General features: G+C 39.9%; 1 protein-coding gene across 1 annotated transcript; it reads right to left on the bottom strand.

Annotated features, from left to right (window-relative positions):
• Positions 1-1436: 1436 nt before the first annotated feature.
• On the bottom strand, positions 1437-20395 carry LOC128877954 (short stature homeobox protein 2-like). Its single transcript, XM_054125669.1, has 4 exons — positions 19159-20395; positions 18598-18963; positions 15299-15610; positions 1437-4263 (listed from the first exon to the last, which is right to left on the bottom strand). Exons 1-4 carry the CDS (start codon positions 19214-19216, stop codon positions 3500-3502), a joined length of 1500 nt encoding a protein of 499 aa, XP_053981644.1. The 5' UTR covers positions 19217-20395; the 3' UTR covers positions 1437-3499.
• Between the last annotated feature and the right edge of the window lie 759 nt (positions 20396-21154).

Below are 21154 nucleotides of genomic sequence, written 5' to 3'. Positions count from 1 at the left end.
GTTTCAAATTTTATTTATAGAAAAAGTAATATCATTAACGTGGATTCTTTCTGCAACTTACTGAATGGTTTGCTTATTTCTTGTTTAAATATCGATACAATTGTATAGTACTTTACCGAAAAATCCTAAGCAGTTGATTCAATTATTAACTCAGTTACTAATGCCAATATATTTTGAGTTTAACTAATTACAACTGAAACTAGAATTCACACAGTCCTCTAAGGCATTCGAAACTCAAAAATCCCCAAGTAACCACATCGATAAACGATTTAGCACCCTCTGGAGCTTGCTAAAACTGATCAACAACGTATCAAACTATCCCATGACAAAGAGAGCAATCGCGCAAGGGTGTAGAAACCCAATTACACGAGTCACGCCCCCGACAAATTTAATCAGAAGGGGTCTTCTGTCTCGACGATCACGTCTTGTACCGATATATTCGTTCCCGACTCGCGCGAATCGGTGTCTGGCCTGTCACCATTTTTTCCAATCGCTCCACTAATCGATCCTCGAGTTGTTTTGACAATTCCGTCGAGCCTGGTTCCACGAAGGGGTGGCAGCGTCGTTCTCGCTGGTTGTGTTCGACCCCTGAACGAGATCAGTGTCTCCCATGGGATCACCTCAACGTGGAAAATTGCACCCTGTGCTACTCACGTATTTTCGCAGGCTGCGGCGCGTGCTGGCCCGTCTTTCAAGGGGGTCCCATGCCAAAAGCTGGCGTGAACGCCTCGTAGGCGTGACCCCATATGCCACTTTCGGCCATGCGATCTAACCGCTCGTAGGTATGCATTGACGCATTGTACGGCTAATTTGTCCGAGGGCTCCTGGTCCTGGCCGACTGAATGCCGCGAAGCGACGCGCGAGGCAGTTTACGGTAGAATTTGTGGAAAAGATTTCGTTAGGAGTGACGCAATAGTGAAATTTTATTAATTCTACCCAGATATTTGGAAAATAGTTCAAGGGACTTGCGAAATTGATTTGACGTCGTATAAGAAGTTACACTTCAGTAAAGTCAATTGGTAACTCCTTTGACATTTATCAATTCCATGCTGAGGCCGCCCCCCCCCCCCCCCACAGTACTCTCCCTATGTAATTTACGGTTAACTTGTAATAGGCATCTTTCAGACACTTTATAATATCCCATCGAACTGTCACGGAATCAAACGACGAAAGTACAGTTCCGAAGACGTATCACTTACCTTTTAGACGATGGGAATTCGAACACACCTCGCAATCAGGCCAAACTCCTCGTTAGTACGGCTAGCGAGTTTAATTCGCCATAAACGTCGGATAAATAATGAAGTCGAGGACACGGACTATCGACATTTTGATCCGTTCCCTCGTATAATGGTCTCAGCGGCGGGAAATAGAGCTGGGAAACGGTGGCCTGGTGTACATTCAGAAACGAACGATGTTCCATGTGATATTCGCACGTTTTATTGCCATCTCGATATACACAAGACACTCTGCTCGCTTGCTGCTTCATCGCGACGTATCGCGGCCGCGATGCAGCTGCGATAATCGCACGGCTGATCGATAGAACGTCGTCGTAACGCTGCTGTTCCTCGGTGGAGCCTCGAGTTAATGTAAATTATCTACAAGTACGGCCTAAGCCGAATACAGTCTACGCCAGGGGTCGGCAACCTATGTACCACAGTCGCCAAATTGACGCGAAGTTATGCCAAATCTGACGGGAATGCGATGCTGCGATACAAACGGGGAATTGAAGATCAAACGGTGATGGGAAACGGCTCGGGCATGAAGTGAAGTGCTTGAAGAGAGAAGAATGGGTGAAGGTCGTGATTGTAGAGTGTGTCTCTAAAAATGGTATGATTTAATATTTCTAGAAAGATGACAAGGTTCTTTGCAGAATTTTAATCCACTCCTTTTGTTGATGTGATTCTACGTCACGGGATTTAATATAGATGTGTGTTGATATTTTTCGATTGATTTATAAGATTCTTCTATAGTCTCAAGTTTCATGATTTTTCACAGAGCATTTGAATATAAAGAGAAAATATGAGATCAAGGTGCACACGTCCATTTATATAGAATTTGATAAGTGATCGTTTTGCGTTAGTGTCCGACAGTGGTTATATGTGTGAGCAACTTCTTTAAAAAATGAAATATAAGAACAATTTAGAAACCCAGCTGATTAACGATCATTTAAATAATTCTTTCAGCCTGTATTTGATATTGAAAAATTTTTACGAAATCTATCAACATCAGCTTTGTACTAATTGATGTGATTAATTACTTCATGACACAAATGCTACCCAAATGAAATAAACATAATTGATTCGAATTAATGTATGATAATTATTATCTTCGACAGTATTGCATTTAAGCCAAAATGATAAGGAAAAGTAACAGATTATTTACATTTCTGAATTTTTCTTACAGTCTCAAAGAGTTGTTAATTTTTGTAACCACATTGTCTTAAACATCATCGATAATTCATTAAATATTATTATTGCTATCTACATTTATTAACTATAGATGAATTTCTATCATAATCTATACAACTCACTGTCATGGCCCCTGTCAGGAAGGAGGTTGCCAACTCCTGGTCTATGCAGTACGCTGTGCCGTCGCTATTTACAAGGTTCTCTACGAATACAATTATTTACAACCCTTGTGCTATAAAAAAATCGGGCGGTTTGGAGGTCAACTCGATGCGAATTGCAAGGGAGGAATCGTGATCGGTAACATATTTGTTGCTCGAGTGTTGCCGAAGAAACTTCGGTTACACTTGAATAGTCTACGAGTTGCGTGTTTCAAATCCCTCAAACTTGGAGAATCTGTAGTATAAAGAAATTGCATTATTTGTACCGTATCTGAGTTATTAAACTAATGTTCGTATACTGCTGTTCAATAGTTTCTTTCAAGAAGATGAAAGTTACAATCGCATATCGTTTGACACGCTCCTGAATAAATCAAATGCACTTACTACTCGAGCAACAAAGTAACCGGAATCAATATTTCCACAGCTAGCTACTGGACAGTCACACCTGTCACGGCTAACTTCACAGCACACCTTAGTGCAGCTGTTGTCCTCTTCAATCCATCCTCGCAATTCGACACCACAATTTAATCAATTCTTCATTACTCCCAGTAATATCTTTTTGTCTTTAATACGAATTCCTCAAACTGAACACTCAACGTCCTTTTCGTACCTTCAACTGGCAGGCGTGATCAGTAATACCATTTTCAGAGTGCTACAGAAACTCTATCACATCCCTTAGTCTTAGAGTCCACAACAATCACTGGTTGCTTCAGAGCAGGGATTGCAGCTACGATTGGAACGTTACGCAAATAACATTGACAAATCCATTCATGAACGTTACCCATGGCTCCTGCAAATTACAGTAACCATCCACAGACAACCCTGTGCAAACCTCGCAACCCCTGCTCCAAAGCCATACCCTCCCTCGTGTTTGTCATCGTATAATCGCTGTTCAATTAACAATCGATTTCACAGTCCACTCAGCAGCGTTCACTACCTGCCAGAAGAGCTGAGTCCACCCCGATGAGACGGTACAGTGAACGCTCTTAGGCCAACTCCGACACCAATCCCCACACCGCTGCTCAGTGGTCCTTGCACCTGTCCGCTCAGGTTAATAGACGAGTTGACCAATCCGAGAGCATCGCCTAGGACCGAGGACGACGACGTTCCAGACGCTGGACTGTCATTAGCTGGCCTGACTCTGGGCGGCCTGGCACATTTCTCCAAGTGATGATGATGAGATCTAACCGCCAGTCGACTGACGTGCACAGGAATGGGAACTACGATTCTTGTTCCATTTCCAGAATGCGGACCAGCGGATCCGTTGTGCCTGTTGGAGACTCCAGCAGTTGCCATGCTGGTCGCGCCAGATCCGACTCCGCCACCGCTCAAGCCAGCCTTCACCCTTTTCCACTTGGCTCGACGGTTCTGGAACCAGATCTTCACCTGAACCTCCGACAGCTTCAGGGCGTGAGCGATGTGAGACCTCTCGGTGAGACTCAGGTACTTTTTCGCGTGGAATTCCCGTTCCAGTTCCAATAGCTGCTCCGACGTGAAGGCTGTCCGCCTGCGTCTGGCTTTGTTGTTGTTGGACCCCGTCGCTGAGCTGCTCTGCCCGTTTTCCAACGATCCTCCTGGGCTCACGTTGCTCGATGCGTTACTGGACATCGCGTCGGCCACGTCGTGGCCATCACCAGCGACGCTCAGCCCACCGCTCTCGTCCTCGCTCTCCGCTGACGCCCGGCCGTTCTCAGACCCTGGAAAAATAAGACAGTGAGTTTATTTATCACTGTGATGTTTTTTTCGAGTATATGATCGACTAATTCTGTGAAGAAAATATTACGAAAATGATCTACCCTAGAGAAAATTAAATACAAAAGCAACAATCTCCATGAAACGGTAGTGTAATCATCCCAGTATGGCGGGTAACTGGATAATTATTAACAATTATTTGGACTGCTAAACGCACGTTGCAGCTACCAGCGAACTTCCTACGATCGATATATATATTATATGATGGGAGTCGGTGTTCTGCAAGTCGTTGGGAACTTTTAATCTCACATATATAGTACTGAAACACTCGCCGCTTAGTTATTCCGTTTAAAGTGTCCATAGCTCCTCGTCTTCCATAAAGCACACTTTCGACTCATCCGTTGCTCATGAATACGTGAACCGTCGCGTCATTAAGTCATTGAACGATTGCATCGGACTCGATGGACACCGATTAACATCGGTATAGTTAGAGAACAGAAAAGATTTAATATGCGGAACGTACGAGTCGTTTTGACCTGGAGCGTAATGTTTCTGGATCGAAGTTTCGCATTGTTCCTCTATTATTTTCCACGTACGCCGTTCTTTTCCCTCCGTTTCTTGCAGGCCAGGTGCATGTCGCGCACTTGCCTTAGACGATGCTGAATAAAGTGACATTATATTTCAACTTCAACCACTTTCTGCTCGATACAGTCATTGGACGAATAAAGTATTAACGGCGTATGCAACGTACCGCGAAACAACAACAACGAAGTGGAAAGCATAGATAAATGAAATCTGTGCGGCTAATAAAAGCAACATTAATGAAAGAAAAAACGTTGAAATCGTTGAAATCAATGTATAGAAATTTATATGGAACGTTTATCGATTGAATAATGAAATTTTTATTTGCTCATTGTGAAAAATTTAGTTTTATAATTAAATTTTAATGTTTATTTGACTAATGATAAATAAACAGTTTTTTTTTTTATTGTGTATGTGGATTAAAAGTTGTTCACTTATGGTGGATAGCTTGCATAAGGAATAATGGCAAGAAAAATTTCTATTCGTCGGCTCATATAGATGGAACCAGAACTTAAGATGGTGTGTATACTATCGACAAGCCTATTTATAAAAAAATCTATTGACTTGCTCGGTTATGTCACGGTAGCGGTGATGACAAGTCGATAAGCTGGACTCTACAAATCTTATATTCTAGAATCATTCACATAACATGATAACGTGGTTATGATATCAAATGTAAACCGAATGATTCGATTAGTATTAGACCAGACGCGAACAAATCTAATAATATCAAACGTGTACTGTTGTGCACTAACACCTACAACCAGCCATAATCTTCAAACATGTCGACACGTGTCTCGAAATCAGATACTTCGTATTTTCTGAAAATTCCGTTTAGTCTACAATTATAGTAGAAGTTTCGTAAAATAAATAAAACTCTATATTGTACTATTTTCTATGTTAAATAAATAAACTAATTTATTTTGATCGTAAGAGCCCTAAAATACTTTACCAAACGCGAACAGTTCCTAAACCGCAAATTTTTATCTTTGAAAGTGCCACACAAAAATGAACGCCTTCAAAGAAAAAAAATTGTAATATCAACTATGTATCGTAACTAGCAGAACAAGAGCTCTTGGTTTCCGCTTAAACTCGGACCAACTTTTCAAATACTTCCGTGTAGCGAAGTTCTCCACTCCCGTTTCGTAATTGCAATTAAACGGTAGAGTCTGCAGTCGTCGCAGGTGGACTTCGCGTAGCCTGGAAGTTCGACTTGTTTAATTCGCAGTTATCGCAACTGTAAATTGAAAGCACGCGAATGTTACCGCACCGACAGGTAGCCGTGACTTCCCGAGTTTATAGCTTCCCTCTTTTATTCATTTTCGTGTTTACGGCTCTTCCTGGTCTTCCACTGAGCGGCACGTGGTATTCTACGGTGAACCAGCTACGTAGGAGTTTGATGCACCCGTGTCTTTATTATTAATTCAAAGAGTTTCGATTGAATGGGCCATACGCTTCCGCGAATGAGACGAGCTCGCGACGACGTTCTCGAGAGTCCCACGGACAAACGTTCGGGCGTTGTCCCCTTATGGTCTTTACACTTTCCGTAGGAATCGAGCAGATCGATCCGCTCGAGTAGTATTATTACATCTCCATGCCCCTTTCCCACCATTAACGTGGTCGAATAGAGCAATCGCTTCGATTCTGTCCAGAGCCTAGGAGTTATTAAAGATATTCTTGCCCACTAATCTATCAATCAAGGAAGACTCATTTTAAGTTGTGAATGCAAAGTCTGAAATAAGGCTGTTTAAATTGACCACTTCGACCCATAAGTTACGTGGCCGTTTATTGCTAATCGTTAATGTTCATTGGAACCACGTGATATTAGTTTTCTGTGAGGTTCGAAATCTTATTAAGAGGATACCCTCGTCCTCAGGGAGCTGTAACTTCAGTATGGGTTTAGCGACCTCGGGGTACCCTAGCTAGATGGGGACCAGTGGGCTCCAATAGACGTGTACCAAGGTAAGACTAACGTAAATGCGACCTTCCTTAACGCCATAAAACAAAAAGTTGAGAAATGCGATCAAAATGGCCTCTAAAATAAATTATTTCTTATTCAATGGACAAAAAAATGTTGTTGTTTAATGGTGTTAATCTTTATTCAGGAAAGTTATTATAAATATAGAAAGTTGACTATACCAAGTGCATCGATACTTAAATTTAAGATTTTTCAAAAAGTGAAGTTAATCGATTTGTGTAGTGAACGGGTCAATTAAGGAGTTATGTGAGGCAAAGTAATGTCAAGAATAGACATAATTGTATTGCGATGTATGGATTTAGTGCTGTAACTTAAGTGATAGTCAGTTTTCTGAGTTACATGCAAAATTTCACGATGCAGCCCATAAATTAGTGAATATAATCAGAGTGTATATAGTGCATAATTGTGCTATGATAAATAAAGTCTTTCTTTTATCTATTCACCCTTTTACCTTAGCACTGAGACAGCATTTTCTCGTATATCATTAGGAATTTCTGTAAACAGATATAATACCGCAAAGCTAATATTCTCTTTGAAAGAGACCCTCCAGTGACTACAACTGCAAAGGTCGCCTGGGATTTTTACCGAGAACGTCAACGAACTACGACCAGCTATATAATTTTCCACGGTGTAGTTTCGATCTAGTCGTGCGTTTTTAATCTCGAAGCTCAGGTGACAGGTATGAATTCTTGACACTCGGAGTTAAGAAAGGTCAGGTATACTCGTGGATTCTCGACGAATCAGAGGTTGACGAACCGATGTTTTCGCACGATTGCAGCCTCTTTTGGTTTCCCAGTTTGACACGACTCGCGTCGTCTTTGCGATTATTGGAAAAATCTCTTTCGTCCGCGATCCTTCGAAGCCGCTGTTAGGTGAAAGATTGGCGATCCGCCAAATCGGAGTTCGATCCGGTTTCTGCACCGTCGGAATGGCGCTGTGCATCCAGACAGATATGTCTTCGTGATATATTCCTGTCCAACGGACGTCTGGAAAAATGGAAACAGATGTGTTCCCTCGGCGAACCGATCTTGACGCAATCATATCTGCCGAAGTCTGCTCGGGGCAACAAAACAGCAACGTGCTAAACAGTAACTGTCAAAGTTGCGGGAAGACTACTTTACTTCACTTTTGAACTGCAAACGTGTAAAGGGTTGTCGTAAGAACTACGTGTTCTATACTGAATCGAGTGCTTGCAATATTAATGTTTCTTGGAAGTTTATGAACTTGTAGCGGCGTTCACTTAGGTTTTCTAGTATCAGGTTTATGGACAACGTTCCTATTTCTCAAAGAACCAACGAATTCGTGTTAGTACATGATGCAATTTTAGAAATTGTACAATTGCTATTTATTTTATATGCCAAATATATGCGTAACACCCCGATTTTATCTACCGTTATTTTCAATGATTAATAAATTAATATGGTTTCATTAAAAAAAAAAAATTATCTTAGTGAATAGAAATATAATAAAAATTCTACGAATTGGTACGGTTAATCAATCTTACTATGAAAATATAAAGATTATAAACAGGAGGAAATTTGGAAACATTTTAAGCATTGAGGGACAAAATTATTTTTCATTGGTGGGAACCCACCCCTTCGAAAGAACGCAAATTTTTCTTTCTCATGAAATATCTTCACAACAGTGACAGATATAAAAACAAATAGCTTAAACAATAGTTGTATCTTTCTTTTGTATCTGCAAAACTGCACAAGTGATTGCCAACAAATCCAGGCTTTTTTGAAAGTTAACTCCGTCTGAAATCCTTACATCTACACAAGAATGCATCTTATATTAGCTCTTCATATTTATGTAAACAGTTCATTTGCCTTATTCGAGATATTGGATTTCACGATTTTCAGGCAATATTGCAGACGTCTAAATGCCATGGCAATTAATGCGCAACCCCGTATGTAGGTTACATCGACGCGGTCTCATTTAATACAAATTATTTAACAGACTACCACCGTCGAAATAATTTTACATACACAGGAAGATCAATATGTTTTGTCGATAAATGCAACGTCTGAGACTCTAAATTCGTTCCTTGAATAATTGAGAAACTGACGTCGACGTTATTGAAATAAATTAATGAAGAAACTGGAACACTGGTTAGAAGCGTGTAAAGGATTCCATTCTAAAATGTAATGAATTGAAAATCGACATAAAAAGAGGAGAAGTTGTCAATATTCTGTCATAAAATTAAAATTTTTATAGAAATTCCGATCTGCTGAATGATATACTATTTTATAATTCAGTAACGGTGTAGATATGTACTTCTCATCTATTATTCAAATCAAACTTTTCCAATCTCTGCTGTAGACACAGTGGGTACATTGCTATTTCTTCGTAGATATTATGATAATATTTGTTTATATATTACATCTTTTTCGTAAATGTCTATGTACTGTTTCACGGAGCACAGTTTGGGGAAAGCTGTCTTAGATGGAGCAAATTCCCGACTTGGCCAGTCTATTAACCATATCGATTAATCGAAGGGTCCAATTCTGACCGTAACGTTGCGAGGGGACACTCGTTTTTTCCCCTAGAAGTTAGGTTTTCCATGCGAGGAGCAACGCAAAGAGATCCTCCCTTGTCGTGTCGGCCACCATGGGGTTCACGATGGGTAATGAATAAGAAAAAATCGAGATCCGGAGAATCTGCGGAAAAAGCGAAAATCCTATGAAGACGAATTGCTTTTTCTCGCGATGCTTTTCGTTGAACAAAAAAGCATTAAGAAAAAGAGATCCTTTTTCCATTAATCGATTTAGATATTAATGACATTTATTGCATAAGTAAAGCTTCAAGAGGTAAAGAAACGAACTATCACAATGATAGATTAATGAACTAAAATATTTACAAACTGCAACCTGCGAGCCTCACGAATTCACATCATTTTATTTAATTCGCTGCTATTGTGTAAATTATTCTCTGAATGTTGATACTATTGAAATTGCCGTCTATCTGCTACAAAAGGTGAATAATTGAATCCCTGAAAGCCTGAAGAGTACTTAAAACTATTTCACATGTCGAATACAATGTTTTAAATATTATATACTTAACGGAACTGCTTCGAACTGGTACCAATTTTTGTGGAAAACATTGTCGCCCCTGTTATATTAGATTGGATAGAAGGCATTCAAAGATGTCTCAAATAAAAATTTTATTATTTCTAGAAAATGAAATAGTTCACCTGTTATTTGTGCAAAGCATTATATGTAAACACCGGCTTCTAAAAGCTCGCAATGATCCATTATCAGTATTTTGCAGAGGATATGCCATAATTGAAGAGAGCAACGACAGAAATCATTTAAGACGACGCCACTTTTATTCTGTAGATGTCACGAGTCGATGGGTATTATCTATTTCTGGACGTGTCATATAAAAGTTCAATCACTGTTATTAACTGTCTTCTTGTCGATCTCAAGTCTGACGTCACGTAAAACTTGAATCGATATGGCTAGCTGCTATTTAGCCACTTTGGCGCGAAATGAGCGGTGTTAATTAATGGAAAGAATCGGATTACAGCTAAAATTATACAGTAACAGTTTGGGATTTAATGAAATTACGACAGGAGTTCGTAAAAATAAGATAACGCTGGAGAAGGATGACATTTTAATTTTTTTTTTTGTTAAATGAACTACTGAAGAAAGCTACTTTACTTCTTATTAAATTATACTTACTTTTCCCCCGTTATAGATTCGATTCAAGAAGACCAACTTAACATTTTATCAGAAATTATCGATAAAATGAAGAAAAGCAAACTAAAATGTTCCCAATGCAATACGCGATTGATTTCGATTTCAGATAAGCAGCAGAAGAAATCGGATGATGAGTAAATAACTCGTGTAATAAAAATAGTTGGTACGATCATTCAAGCAGAGATTCGTACACTGTAATTCAGTAAAATCTTGAATTTTTTGAGGACCGTTGAATCGAAATAATAAAGCGCGAGGCAGGCTCTGAATTACATATATCTACCAAGTTCTGATTCGATCGTCTATCTCCATCCGGTGTGATAATAATTAATTCATTATATGAATCCACAGAGGATAACCATTACGTCGTTTCCATCCCGCACGTCTCCGGTTAATGAGCTCTTCGCGGTGCTATAATTTCTTGGAGAACTCGAACGTCGCCGATGGCACAGTTCTGAGTTTCATTCACAGTATTAGGAAATATGTTCCATTAAGTAATTTCACTTAGTACGCGATCGATCCATCGTTCATTTTCGTCTTCGAGAACGCTTCGTTGGCCGGAGCTCGTGCACCAGCTGAGCCATTATTAAAACTGGCAATTACGTCTCGTGCAATTACCTCGCTCGATTTCCATTCGCGTCACATTTCTTGTTAACTAACGCGATTTCTCGCGAATAGTATAATATAAGATATTAAAAGTTCAACCTCCACTTCTTGATCCAGAGTATTAAACTCCTGGGCGCTTCTATTATAGAGATTGTTATTGCGACCGACCTGGATTTGAGAGTTCGATATTAACTTAATATCCTGGCTCCTTGTATATCCACTTTTGATAAGTGATACGATTAAGAATTTCATCAGGACGACTGAAGTCACTTCATTATTCACCTTTTCCTGTTTGAATTAATTCCATGTATTTTGAAATGCATGAACCTATTATATCGTCATCGTTTATGTAGAATTTTCATACAGATGCGTCCACTTTTTGCATGAAAAATGCAAATGACGCTTAAGACATTCTATGTAATGTTTCGTGTTTGGCACTAATTTATTCACGAGTTCATGTTGAATATTGCAACTGGATGTATGAGACATCTATCACTACTACTTGTCTAAGTACTACTTGAGACACCGTCTAAATTTGTCAATTATAAAGAAATCAGCAAGAAACGATTTCGAAGACTCCTCTATACCGTGGATAGGTTTAATAGAAATCCATTCAAACTAACTAACTAACTAACATAAATGATATAAGGACGATGACCACAATTACGAGTAATTCAGTGGCAGACAAATATTTGGTTGCATTACGGAACGAACGAAGGGAGCGCTAATTACGCTCTAGGTACTATTCTCAGTTGAGCCACTGATAGCAGGTGAATGGTTGCAGGGGACGGTCTCTAAATTTAAAGTTTTCAATTTGAATACGAAACAGGAGTGAAATTATCCATATACAAATGTATATGGATAATTTCAAAACAATCCGTATACAAATTTGTGCAACGCCATACAACTCTGATTAAAGTTCCATTTGGGCTCGAATAAAAATAAAGGGTTCATTTTCGATTTAAGATCCCGTTTAGACGATTGAATATCGTAAGAGAAGGTGCACGTGGAGTAGAACGAGCAAATCGGTCGCCAGCGAGCGGCGATATTCAGTGGAACGTTTCCGATCGTCGAGGGGGCCAAGAATAGAGAGAGGGCAGACGTCTCGATCGGCGTGTTCGTCGTAACGATCGGCACACCGGTTCGGCACGGTGCGTCATAAATGACCGATGACAGATTCCTCGAAGCCATTTCGTTGCGCATACGAAATCGCCTCGGTCGGCGGTACATCAATAAAAAGTGATCGGCCACGAATAAATGCGCGCGACTTCGTCGATCCGTCCGTTCGCCCCGCCGCCTTCGGAAATACGTGATCGGCGAGTTTTCGACTTTCCATATTCGATTTACACCCCACCCTCACCTGTACAACCTTTCATCCTATATTCTATTTCTATTCACACGAAACAATCGGTCTGTGGATAACTCTCAACGATCGACTGCGAGCTGTTCGTCGCTCGAAAGTGCTGAGGCTACTTGAACCTCTACGAGGACTGATTATTCTGTTTCGATCAAACAGGTATCATTTATACTAATTAACACATTCGCGATCGGCAGGTATTTTACGTTTCTAATACCGAGTACTGACGAAAATAATAAAATTCTGAAGCTGGACATCGCAACTTTGCATAGGGCGAAGATAAAAATAACAAAATATGTTTTGAAATATCAATGTTGTAAATATGTAGTGTATGAAACAGAAAGATTTTCACAATGTTGTCATAACCAGGAATACGATTTGAAGTGACGTGAATTCGCGTCAGCGGTCGCGAATGTGTTAACAGCAAAGTTGCTTGAATTGGATCACTTTTGATGTTTCGGCAAAATTCCAATAAACCTAACCGAAAATATTGAAAGCATATACTTACTAATTACCATAATGTACGTGTTAGACGATACAATGGAAAAGTAAATCATGTATGTACATAAAATTGAAACACAAATATGTAAGTTAATATTGAAATAAACGCGTACATAATGACTGGTAACAGAAGCTATAGCTTCGTTCGCAGTAAAGGCAGGGAAAACCCGCGCAGGAAAATTTTGCGTGGTTTAATGACCTCTGTTATCCTACGATACCTCTTTTTCCTCAAGTGCATTGATGCACTTACAAAGTGTAATCGTACTTCTTTCCAATAGAACTGTTTGATTTTTTTATACAAATCGATTCCTCGAGTCAGGCTCCACTTGTGCAAGATATAAGCTACGGTCATCGAAAAAAATTGTCTTTCTGAAATATGCTTCCAATTGCATACGTTAATCACTCGAAAATTCCATGGACAATAGAGTAATAACCCTCGGAACTCTTTACATATTTTATGAAACTTAATCTAGCCGAATCTACATTAACTAAAATCACTTTTAGCGCTTGTTCTCCAATTTCGATTCAATGTATATTTTCAGAAATATGAAGCAACTAGAGAATAATTGTTATATACAGTGATTATATACAGGGGATTCTCTAATTATTTCGAGCAGCATATAAACAGGTCTTAATTACGTGTCCAAACAGGCGATGTATCGGCCATAAAAGGCCTCCATCCGTTCCTGGGCCACTCGATTTCGTTATGGGCAGAATCATTTGACGAATGCGCATTCGAAAAGTTCCCTCGGCCATCACGTCGAGCCTCACGGGAGAAAATGTATTCGAGAAATTATCGCGACGATCGAAGGAAAGTATCGAACGTCGCCCTTATGTTCGAGGAACAAGGGTCCTTCGTCGAAGGGTCGTCGATGCGTTTGAAATTCGGCCAGGATTTGTCCAGTACCGTATCACGTATTTGAGCGCGTATGCGCACGGAATTTCGTAGATGTGTGCGTGTGTGCAAGCGTGCGAGATTCGACTTTCGGGCCAGGCATAATTTATGCAAGCTACCGTGTATCTCGGGCCCTTTGCCGGCTCCGAGCGTGGCGACTACGATCGCAGCCGAGGACACGCTCCTGGAATCCATAAACGTGCATCGCGATATTTTTCGATCCCCGTTTCACGGATGATACGAGCGTTCCTTTTTTCCATCGATCGTGGCGAGATCTGAAATACTTGTACCGAGTGCTGTTACTATTTTAAATCAAGTATTTTTGTCTAAAAGAATCCACATTGGAACGTCCGTCTGACGATAAGGAAATAACAGCGTTGTAATCTCATTGTATTCGACAACTTGATAAATTTCCATGCAACTCTGAGGAGGAATATTAAAAATATGAGTTCCATTTTAATAATTTTATAATGACAACCGATCTCGAGACGAGAAGTAAGCTCAGAAATAATATGAACGAGGAAACGGGATGTCGATAGTAGAAACTTTTATTCAATAGACAAACAGATATCGGAAAATCTAATGTTATCGATTTAGCGCTTATTTTTACCTTTCTGGGTCACTGCTTCTAGCTCCGAATCGATATAATACTTATGGATCTGTTTCAAAAACCATTTCATTAGATTCGCCAAGAATACACAAAATTGGCATTTTTTTATGAGCCCAAAGCAGAGAATGTCAAACTTATTTCGGAAAAGCACACCTAACAGATTGCTCTATTTTTAAGAATACTAAACTTCAGTCAGCTATAATGAATTGTTAAATTCGGAGCTCTCTTTAAACAGCGACGTCTTGAATCTGTTGCTACTGGCCTAATAAGTGTCCTATCGATCGACATTCATTTTAATTGCCGTCTACCACCGCGGTAGCGTTTCGTCAGTGCTAGAAATAATTAAAACGATCGCTCCCGCATCCTGTTAACGCTAACAGCCGTCAGACGTCAAGCTATAGCGCATAGCTCGCGCGTGCGTCGCATATAGAATTACCGATGGCCGTAAGTTAATAGCAGAATATAAATAAATTAGTATATCACGATCCCGTTCGCGCGACAGTGCATTCCCGTTAATGAACCGTACGAGTCGAAAATGACGTTTAAACCTGAGTGATCGCATGATCCTCAAAATAATGAAATTTGTATCACAGTTTCACAAAGATACACATTGAAGGTCTCCGAAGCTGAATATCTTTTGATTCCGAAGTTTTCATAAATCTTTACGAAGTTAAGACAAAATTAAAGTTACTCAATGTCAGATAATTATCGAGCATTAATTGTTCGATGCTCAAGCACGTGTCTTAAGTCCCAGATGCAAAGTAGAAGATTAAGATGTGTCGCCTAAATTACTATTTGGGTCGTAAGGCTTACCGTGCCGAGATTTAGAGAGATCGTGAGCTGGCGAAGCTGGCGAGTCGATGCTACCATCGTCCTCGCTGTCCGTGAAGCTCGTCGAGCCACGATGATTGGAGGTTCGCTGGCAACCGTGCGGATAAGCTGCGCCTTGAAGATGATTCGGTCCAGGGCCCAGGTGCTGGGACAATCGATTCTGATAGAGATCCTGGTGAGACGGATAGTTGGCAGAAGTGTGCGCAGGCAACATAGGGACACCGGAAGTCCCGCCACTGCCGTACATCCGCATTGGTAGCCATGCTCCGTACAGGCTGAGCGGCACGCCGAAACCTAGGGGACAAGGATTAATTAAATGCTTCGGTATTCTAATTCTGTTGTCTTCGTTTCTCCTACATTTCATATAAATTTGAGTCGATACAAAAGAGAGTCGAATTTTCTGTGCCAAATACCGTGTAGTCTTTTACTACCCTGTTTAAAGTTCTATGATTGAGGTTCTACGCCTATAACTATTTAATTAATGAAACGAATCGCTTAATCAATATTTTATTAATTAAGAGCTTTAGTGAATAGTAAAACCACACAAATTGAAAATGTAAACACACTGCTCAATGCTTCTAACAAATTGCACGGTATGCATTTCGATGTTCGAAGAATGGTAATATTAAAAATTATATTTTTCGTGATATACTGAGTTAATTATGGAAGTAGTTTGCTGAGATCTCTATATAATTTCAACTACGTTAACTTCTCTTTAACGTTACCCTACCATTCTCTGCTAAATTTAACGCAACAAGTCACTCTGACATTTCTAATCCAGCATTTAAACGATTTAAAAATAATCCAATGATACACCAACCGTTAGCGTTTGATGTCAAGAAGTGAAAATGGCCGAGTAAAAGCGACTATTACAATAGATCGTTCACTCAGATGACCTTATCGGATTATAAAATACTCGATAAAATAAAAGTTTCAACACGCCGCACGAGTTACATACTGTGACCAATCGAAGTAGATATATCGTCTCACGTTATCACGGATCACTGTCTACTAGGACATAGTATATAAAATGAAATTGAAGCATCATCGATATCATTTTGCCATTCAGTCACGTTTAGTTGGAATTCCATTTACATGCATTTCAAGTTCGTTTCCATCCTATTTGGATTTCGGTTGGGTTCCCTTAAAGCGTGGTATTTACTGCTAATAAATAACTGAGCAGTTTTAAATCAAGCTGAGGAGATAAAAGTGTCTTTTGAGAAGAAATGTTTGTGAGTTCTGATATTCCAGAAGACTGATATTATTTTTAGGTCAAATGGAACTCGAAGGATGAAATGAGGAAAGGAAGGAAAGACGACGAAATAACTCTTCGTACTGAATTGGATACACAGTGGATTCATTAATACTTAGCAATTCTCTGCTTTAGATGGAGAGACACTTGATGGTAGAAAATTAATAAATAATTAAACTAGATTTCGTTGGAACTGAACTTACTAGAAAGGCCTCTGCAATTCTGTCACAATTATAATAAAAGTAGGATGACTTCGACGAAGTTTGACTCCAGAGATTCTTGCAAAAATCGAACGAACATTAATTCTACTAAAACTTGTTTAAAATGGAATGATTATTTAAGACGTAATGTAGATTCCAGTCTCCAAGAGCAACACGAGTTAACCATACCATCGATGATGTATACCCTATGTATATGTCAAGGAAACACTATTTACAGAAAATCGTTTGACAAGTTTCAAACTTTTAATTGAATCATTGAACTCTGGTTGTAATACGTGCACGGTGATTCAGCGAACCGAAGGCGTGAAATACACGTTACGTAAATCCGAGACGATCAATGTATCCATTGAATGAAGTATATATGACCTCACCAGGTGGTCCGATATGAGTTTAGATCTTGTCACAATCTTAAGGTGACGTAACATGGAAGATGACGTTTAATGATGTTTGATTGAAACGAAATTCATTTCGCGTCGAAAGTAGGGCGTTCGAGGATAAAATTATTCATAGAACATCCGGTGATGGCGATATCTATAGCAAAGATTTGGATATAAAATCTAAACTGTAATATCGGAGGAAGTGGGAATCAATCATTTCCCAAAATTGCTATTTTACGAATATATTAATTTTATACATTCAGAATTTTCATTTAGTTCCTTCAGTACGTTTGGAGAAAATTAGTACATTCAGTAACTAAAACCAGATCTCTTGAGAATAATTTTATCATAAATACTGTTTTATAGGCTTGCAGTTTGACATGTATGCATCGATTATTACCCTGTTTCTGTGCCCTATTATATCAACGTTGTCAATACATATATAATTCATAATGAAAATTGAGTATTCATCTAAATAATACAAAATTGCTAAAGTGTGCCTATACGTGGACTAATTAATTGCAGTTTAATACAATATATCTAGAGATTAGAATAATGAGAGGCGTTTAAAAGTGATACGCCACGCGTACCTAATCAGTTGTACACGACTATCAACGTGTAGTATACTATGATGCATACACACACGTTAAGATACTACATCATGAGTTGTCACCGGTCGTGGTAATCATACGCTACCATAATATGGTTTATGAACCCATATCTGCCAGATCAATTTTCATTGCTAGCATAACTGTTACAAAAATTCTATTTATAAGAGTTATTAACATTTACTTATTTTCGGTACTAAGATTATTTCTGATATGTATTCTATTTTCTAAATTGAAGTTGCAAACAAAGAACATAAATTTCTTTTTTAAAATTAGATTACATGAGATTTATGTGAATTGAGTATTAAGAATAAAGTGTTTAAAATATTGTTGAATTTGGCTCATCAAACTCCCATTATGTGTTATGATTGTATTGTTTAAGTTTATCAAAAATCCTGACAAATAACTCATCAAAAGTGTTATTAATTAAAAGTATCTCTTACAATATAATCTTTAAATAATTTTTAAACAGGCTCTCATAACATTCAGAACCATTGAAGTTGTCAGATGTTTTAGAACTACCAGAACTATAAACTCTTGCAACTCAATGGAAACAATTAAGTTTATTACATAGTATTACATCCATTACAGCTATCCACCTCTATTTCTACTGAAGTCTGAAACTTCCACATGAAGATCAATAATTAAACTAGACCTCCTACGAACGAGAATTGTTAACCTAATTGTAATTCTTTTGTGGTATAAACACGAACTATTGCCACGGTAATGATAACTCTAGAATCTCTAGCATAAAAATTTGTCCACAAAACATAACCGTATGAGAGAGACCATTTGTAAAATTATCCCCAAAAAACAAACCAACCAGGAGGTAGTGCGCTCGCCGCCGCAGTCGCCAGGTAGTGTCTTTGATAAAGGTACTCTCTGTCTCGATCGGAGTCCTCTTCGTTCTCGTTCGTGCGATCTTCCTGGGTCCCTGGATCGCAGTTTCCCTTCTGTGGTCCGCAGTTACCGATCAAGCTCTCGATCGTGAAGGGTTTCGGAGTCGGTCGACGCGTCAGCTTCGATTCCGCGATCGAGGATTCGAGTTCGTCGCTCGCGGACCCTACGTCCAGTTCCGTTTCCTCTATGTTGGAATCCATTTCTGTTCCTCGATTGAAATCCAGGATTGACTGTCCGGTCGAATCTATCGTTCCATAGCTCCACGTTTCTCCGTGTTGAGAGTTCGCTCCTCAAATGCAAGGCAGTCTTCTTACGATTCTTTATATATTTTTAGTAAACAGTAGCAAACATCGAATTCACTATTTTATCGTAAATTGTAATTCGATGGCTTTATGATATGAACTCTTGCAGCAGATAATAGTGCAAGACGAATGGCAAGACTATTTCGTCCAGTGATTGCGTGGAATTTATTTTTTATACTTACGAGATCTGGTATTGTAAATACATGGGCATTGGTAAATCATTCGCGGGCAATTGCACATAACCCCAAATGCTAGTTATACTTAATCTACATCTTCCACTTGCACTGTAAAATGTGACAGCTCTATTACAAGATCCTTAGAAACCATTGAAATGCAAATTGTTTGGCTCGCTGAACTTACTGGTTACGAGTATTTATACAGAGTCTCGGTTAGTACGTGCTTGCTTTAGCAACCATTAGTATAATTGTAGAACATTTTCAGTCAAACGTCACGTTTAAATATATCACGTTAGAAATCGCAGAGACGTATTGCTTTCTGTAATCACAAGTTCGCTCTTCTACAATGTTCAGTTCGAAAGCTAGCTCGCCCGATATGGAACGACTCTTCCCAATAGAAAATGGCAACAACTCGCATAATAGCTACACAAAACCGATCCGTCAACTTTCACATTAGGGTATCACTCATTCTTGAACGCCACATGTCTCTAAGAACCGATCCTGCAGTCCGCGGACTAGGTCCCGACTGGCAAACAATTAAAAATCACAGTTTCTTCGTAAATGCAGACTCGCTCGTTCGCAAATACTAATGCTGAACTCCACAGCTCTCAGTCTCAAAATAGAGTTGCTCCAATACTTGGTAGGCGAGATTACTCCAATCTGTCAGGTGCCAAAATGCCAGCTGCACCTCAATCCTCAGCGTCGCTTGGTTACTTCAAAACTCATAGGTCCCCAACCGATATGCACTTTGTTATTCATACCGTGAAAGGTTCCCAGTCTTCCTCACAAGCCTTCAACTATAATACACTCTTTCGTTTCAGATTTCGAAATCTTCCGAAACTATCTTCTACTTCTCCCTATTTCTTCAACCGAAGAAATTCATTTTTCACAGTGCTGAGATTGCGACTCAACCGAAGAACGTATCACAGTCGCATATGCTCCGAATGCATTCGTATGGTATCGTCTAAGGGTCGACACGTGTACGTCCCCCACTAGCACCACAAACATGCGACAACCACCAAATGCACAAAAATTCTTCGAATCCGAGTCCCGGAACGCACCTCGAACCTCGTCGCGACCGATCAAACTGCAATGTGTCGAAACGCGGGGCTTGCGATCTCCATACCGAATCGCTGATCCGCGATCGTTGCCATGTCGACCGAGCGCATACGTAATCGAAACGAGATAGAGAAAGACGGACAGGCTGTGAGCACGAAGGAGGGAGAGAAAAACCACGTGTAGCGACGAGTGGATCGGGCACGAGTCGACGGGTAACTGGCGGCCGCGAGCGAGCCGCATTTCAATCGCTGAGAGTCGCGGTTGCTGATGCGCCGACTCGCAGCTGGCGTGGCCCCCTAACCGTATGAACACGGTTAACACCCTGATGTGATTGGTCGAAGGTTAGAGCCAACTGCATCGCCGGGACGCGCCTACCGATCCGTGGACCGCCATCTTGGTATTCTGACTGCTTTTGTCCTTACGCGCTCGCGAGTTCCCGCGATCCGCGAGGGCGATCGCGCTGGGAGCAAGGGTAAATTTTCGCCTGGACGTCCAGGCCCCTTCCTGTCGTTTACCCGTTAATTGCTGGACTCTGACGGTCAATACACCCTGCAATCGTTCCAACCTCTGGCCCCCCTTCCGAAACTCTGTTTCGTTGGATTTTATTCTCTTGTTCAGGTATTTGAATTGATCCATAGCTTTTATGAGGTGTGTGAGATGGCATGGTTGGATAGAGATCGTTCTCGTGGGGTGGTGGTTGAGCATTGGAATTTCGAGCAGAATTTTCGTGGGAAGATGAGATTTGAAGAGATGGGATTTTGGAGGAATGTGGTTTCTCTTAGGCAGAACTTTTTATAGGATTTGGTTACTTGTTGCACTATGCTTTTTTTTCTCTAAAAGAATTTTGTTTTGGTATATTCGTTTATAGATGTTCAAATCACTTGTCATGAAGTTTGAGTGAGCTTGCTTTTCATACTGACTATATGCATCACTGACTCTTGAC

This window comes from Hylaeus volcanicus, chromosome 1, assembly GCF_026283585.1.
Source record: "Hylaeus volcanicus isolate JK05 chromosome 1, UHH_iyHylVolc1.0_haploid, whole genome shotgun sequence".
In the NCBI taxonomy this organism is placed as follows: Eukaryota; Metazoa; Arthropoda; class Insecta; order Hymenoptera; family Colletidae; genus Hylaeus; species Hylaeus volcanicus.
Note: the sequence above shows the minus strand (reverse complement) of the source record. Positions and strands in the feature narration are given on the sequence as shown.

Coding starts and splice junctions, on each gene's coding strand:
- LOC128877954 (XM_054125669.1), bottom strand. CDS start 19,216: ATGTGCAATTGCCCGCGAATGATTTACCAATGCCCATGTATTTACAAT. Junction 18,964..19,158: donor TATTTACAATACCAGATCTC/GTAAGTATAAAA, acceptor CTTGCATTTGAG/GAGCGAACTCTCAACACGGA. Junction 4,264..15,298: donor TCTCTCTAAATCTCGGCACG/GTAAGCCTTACG, acceptor TTATTTTTCCAG/GGTCTGAGAACGGCCGGGCG.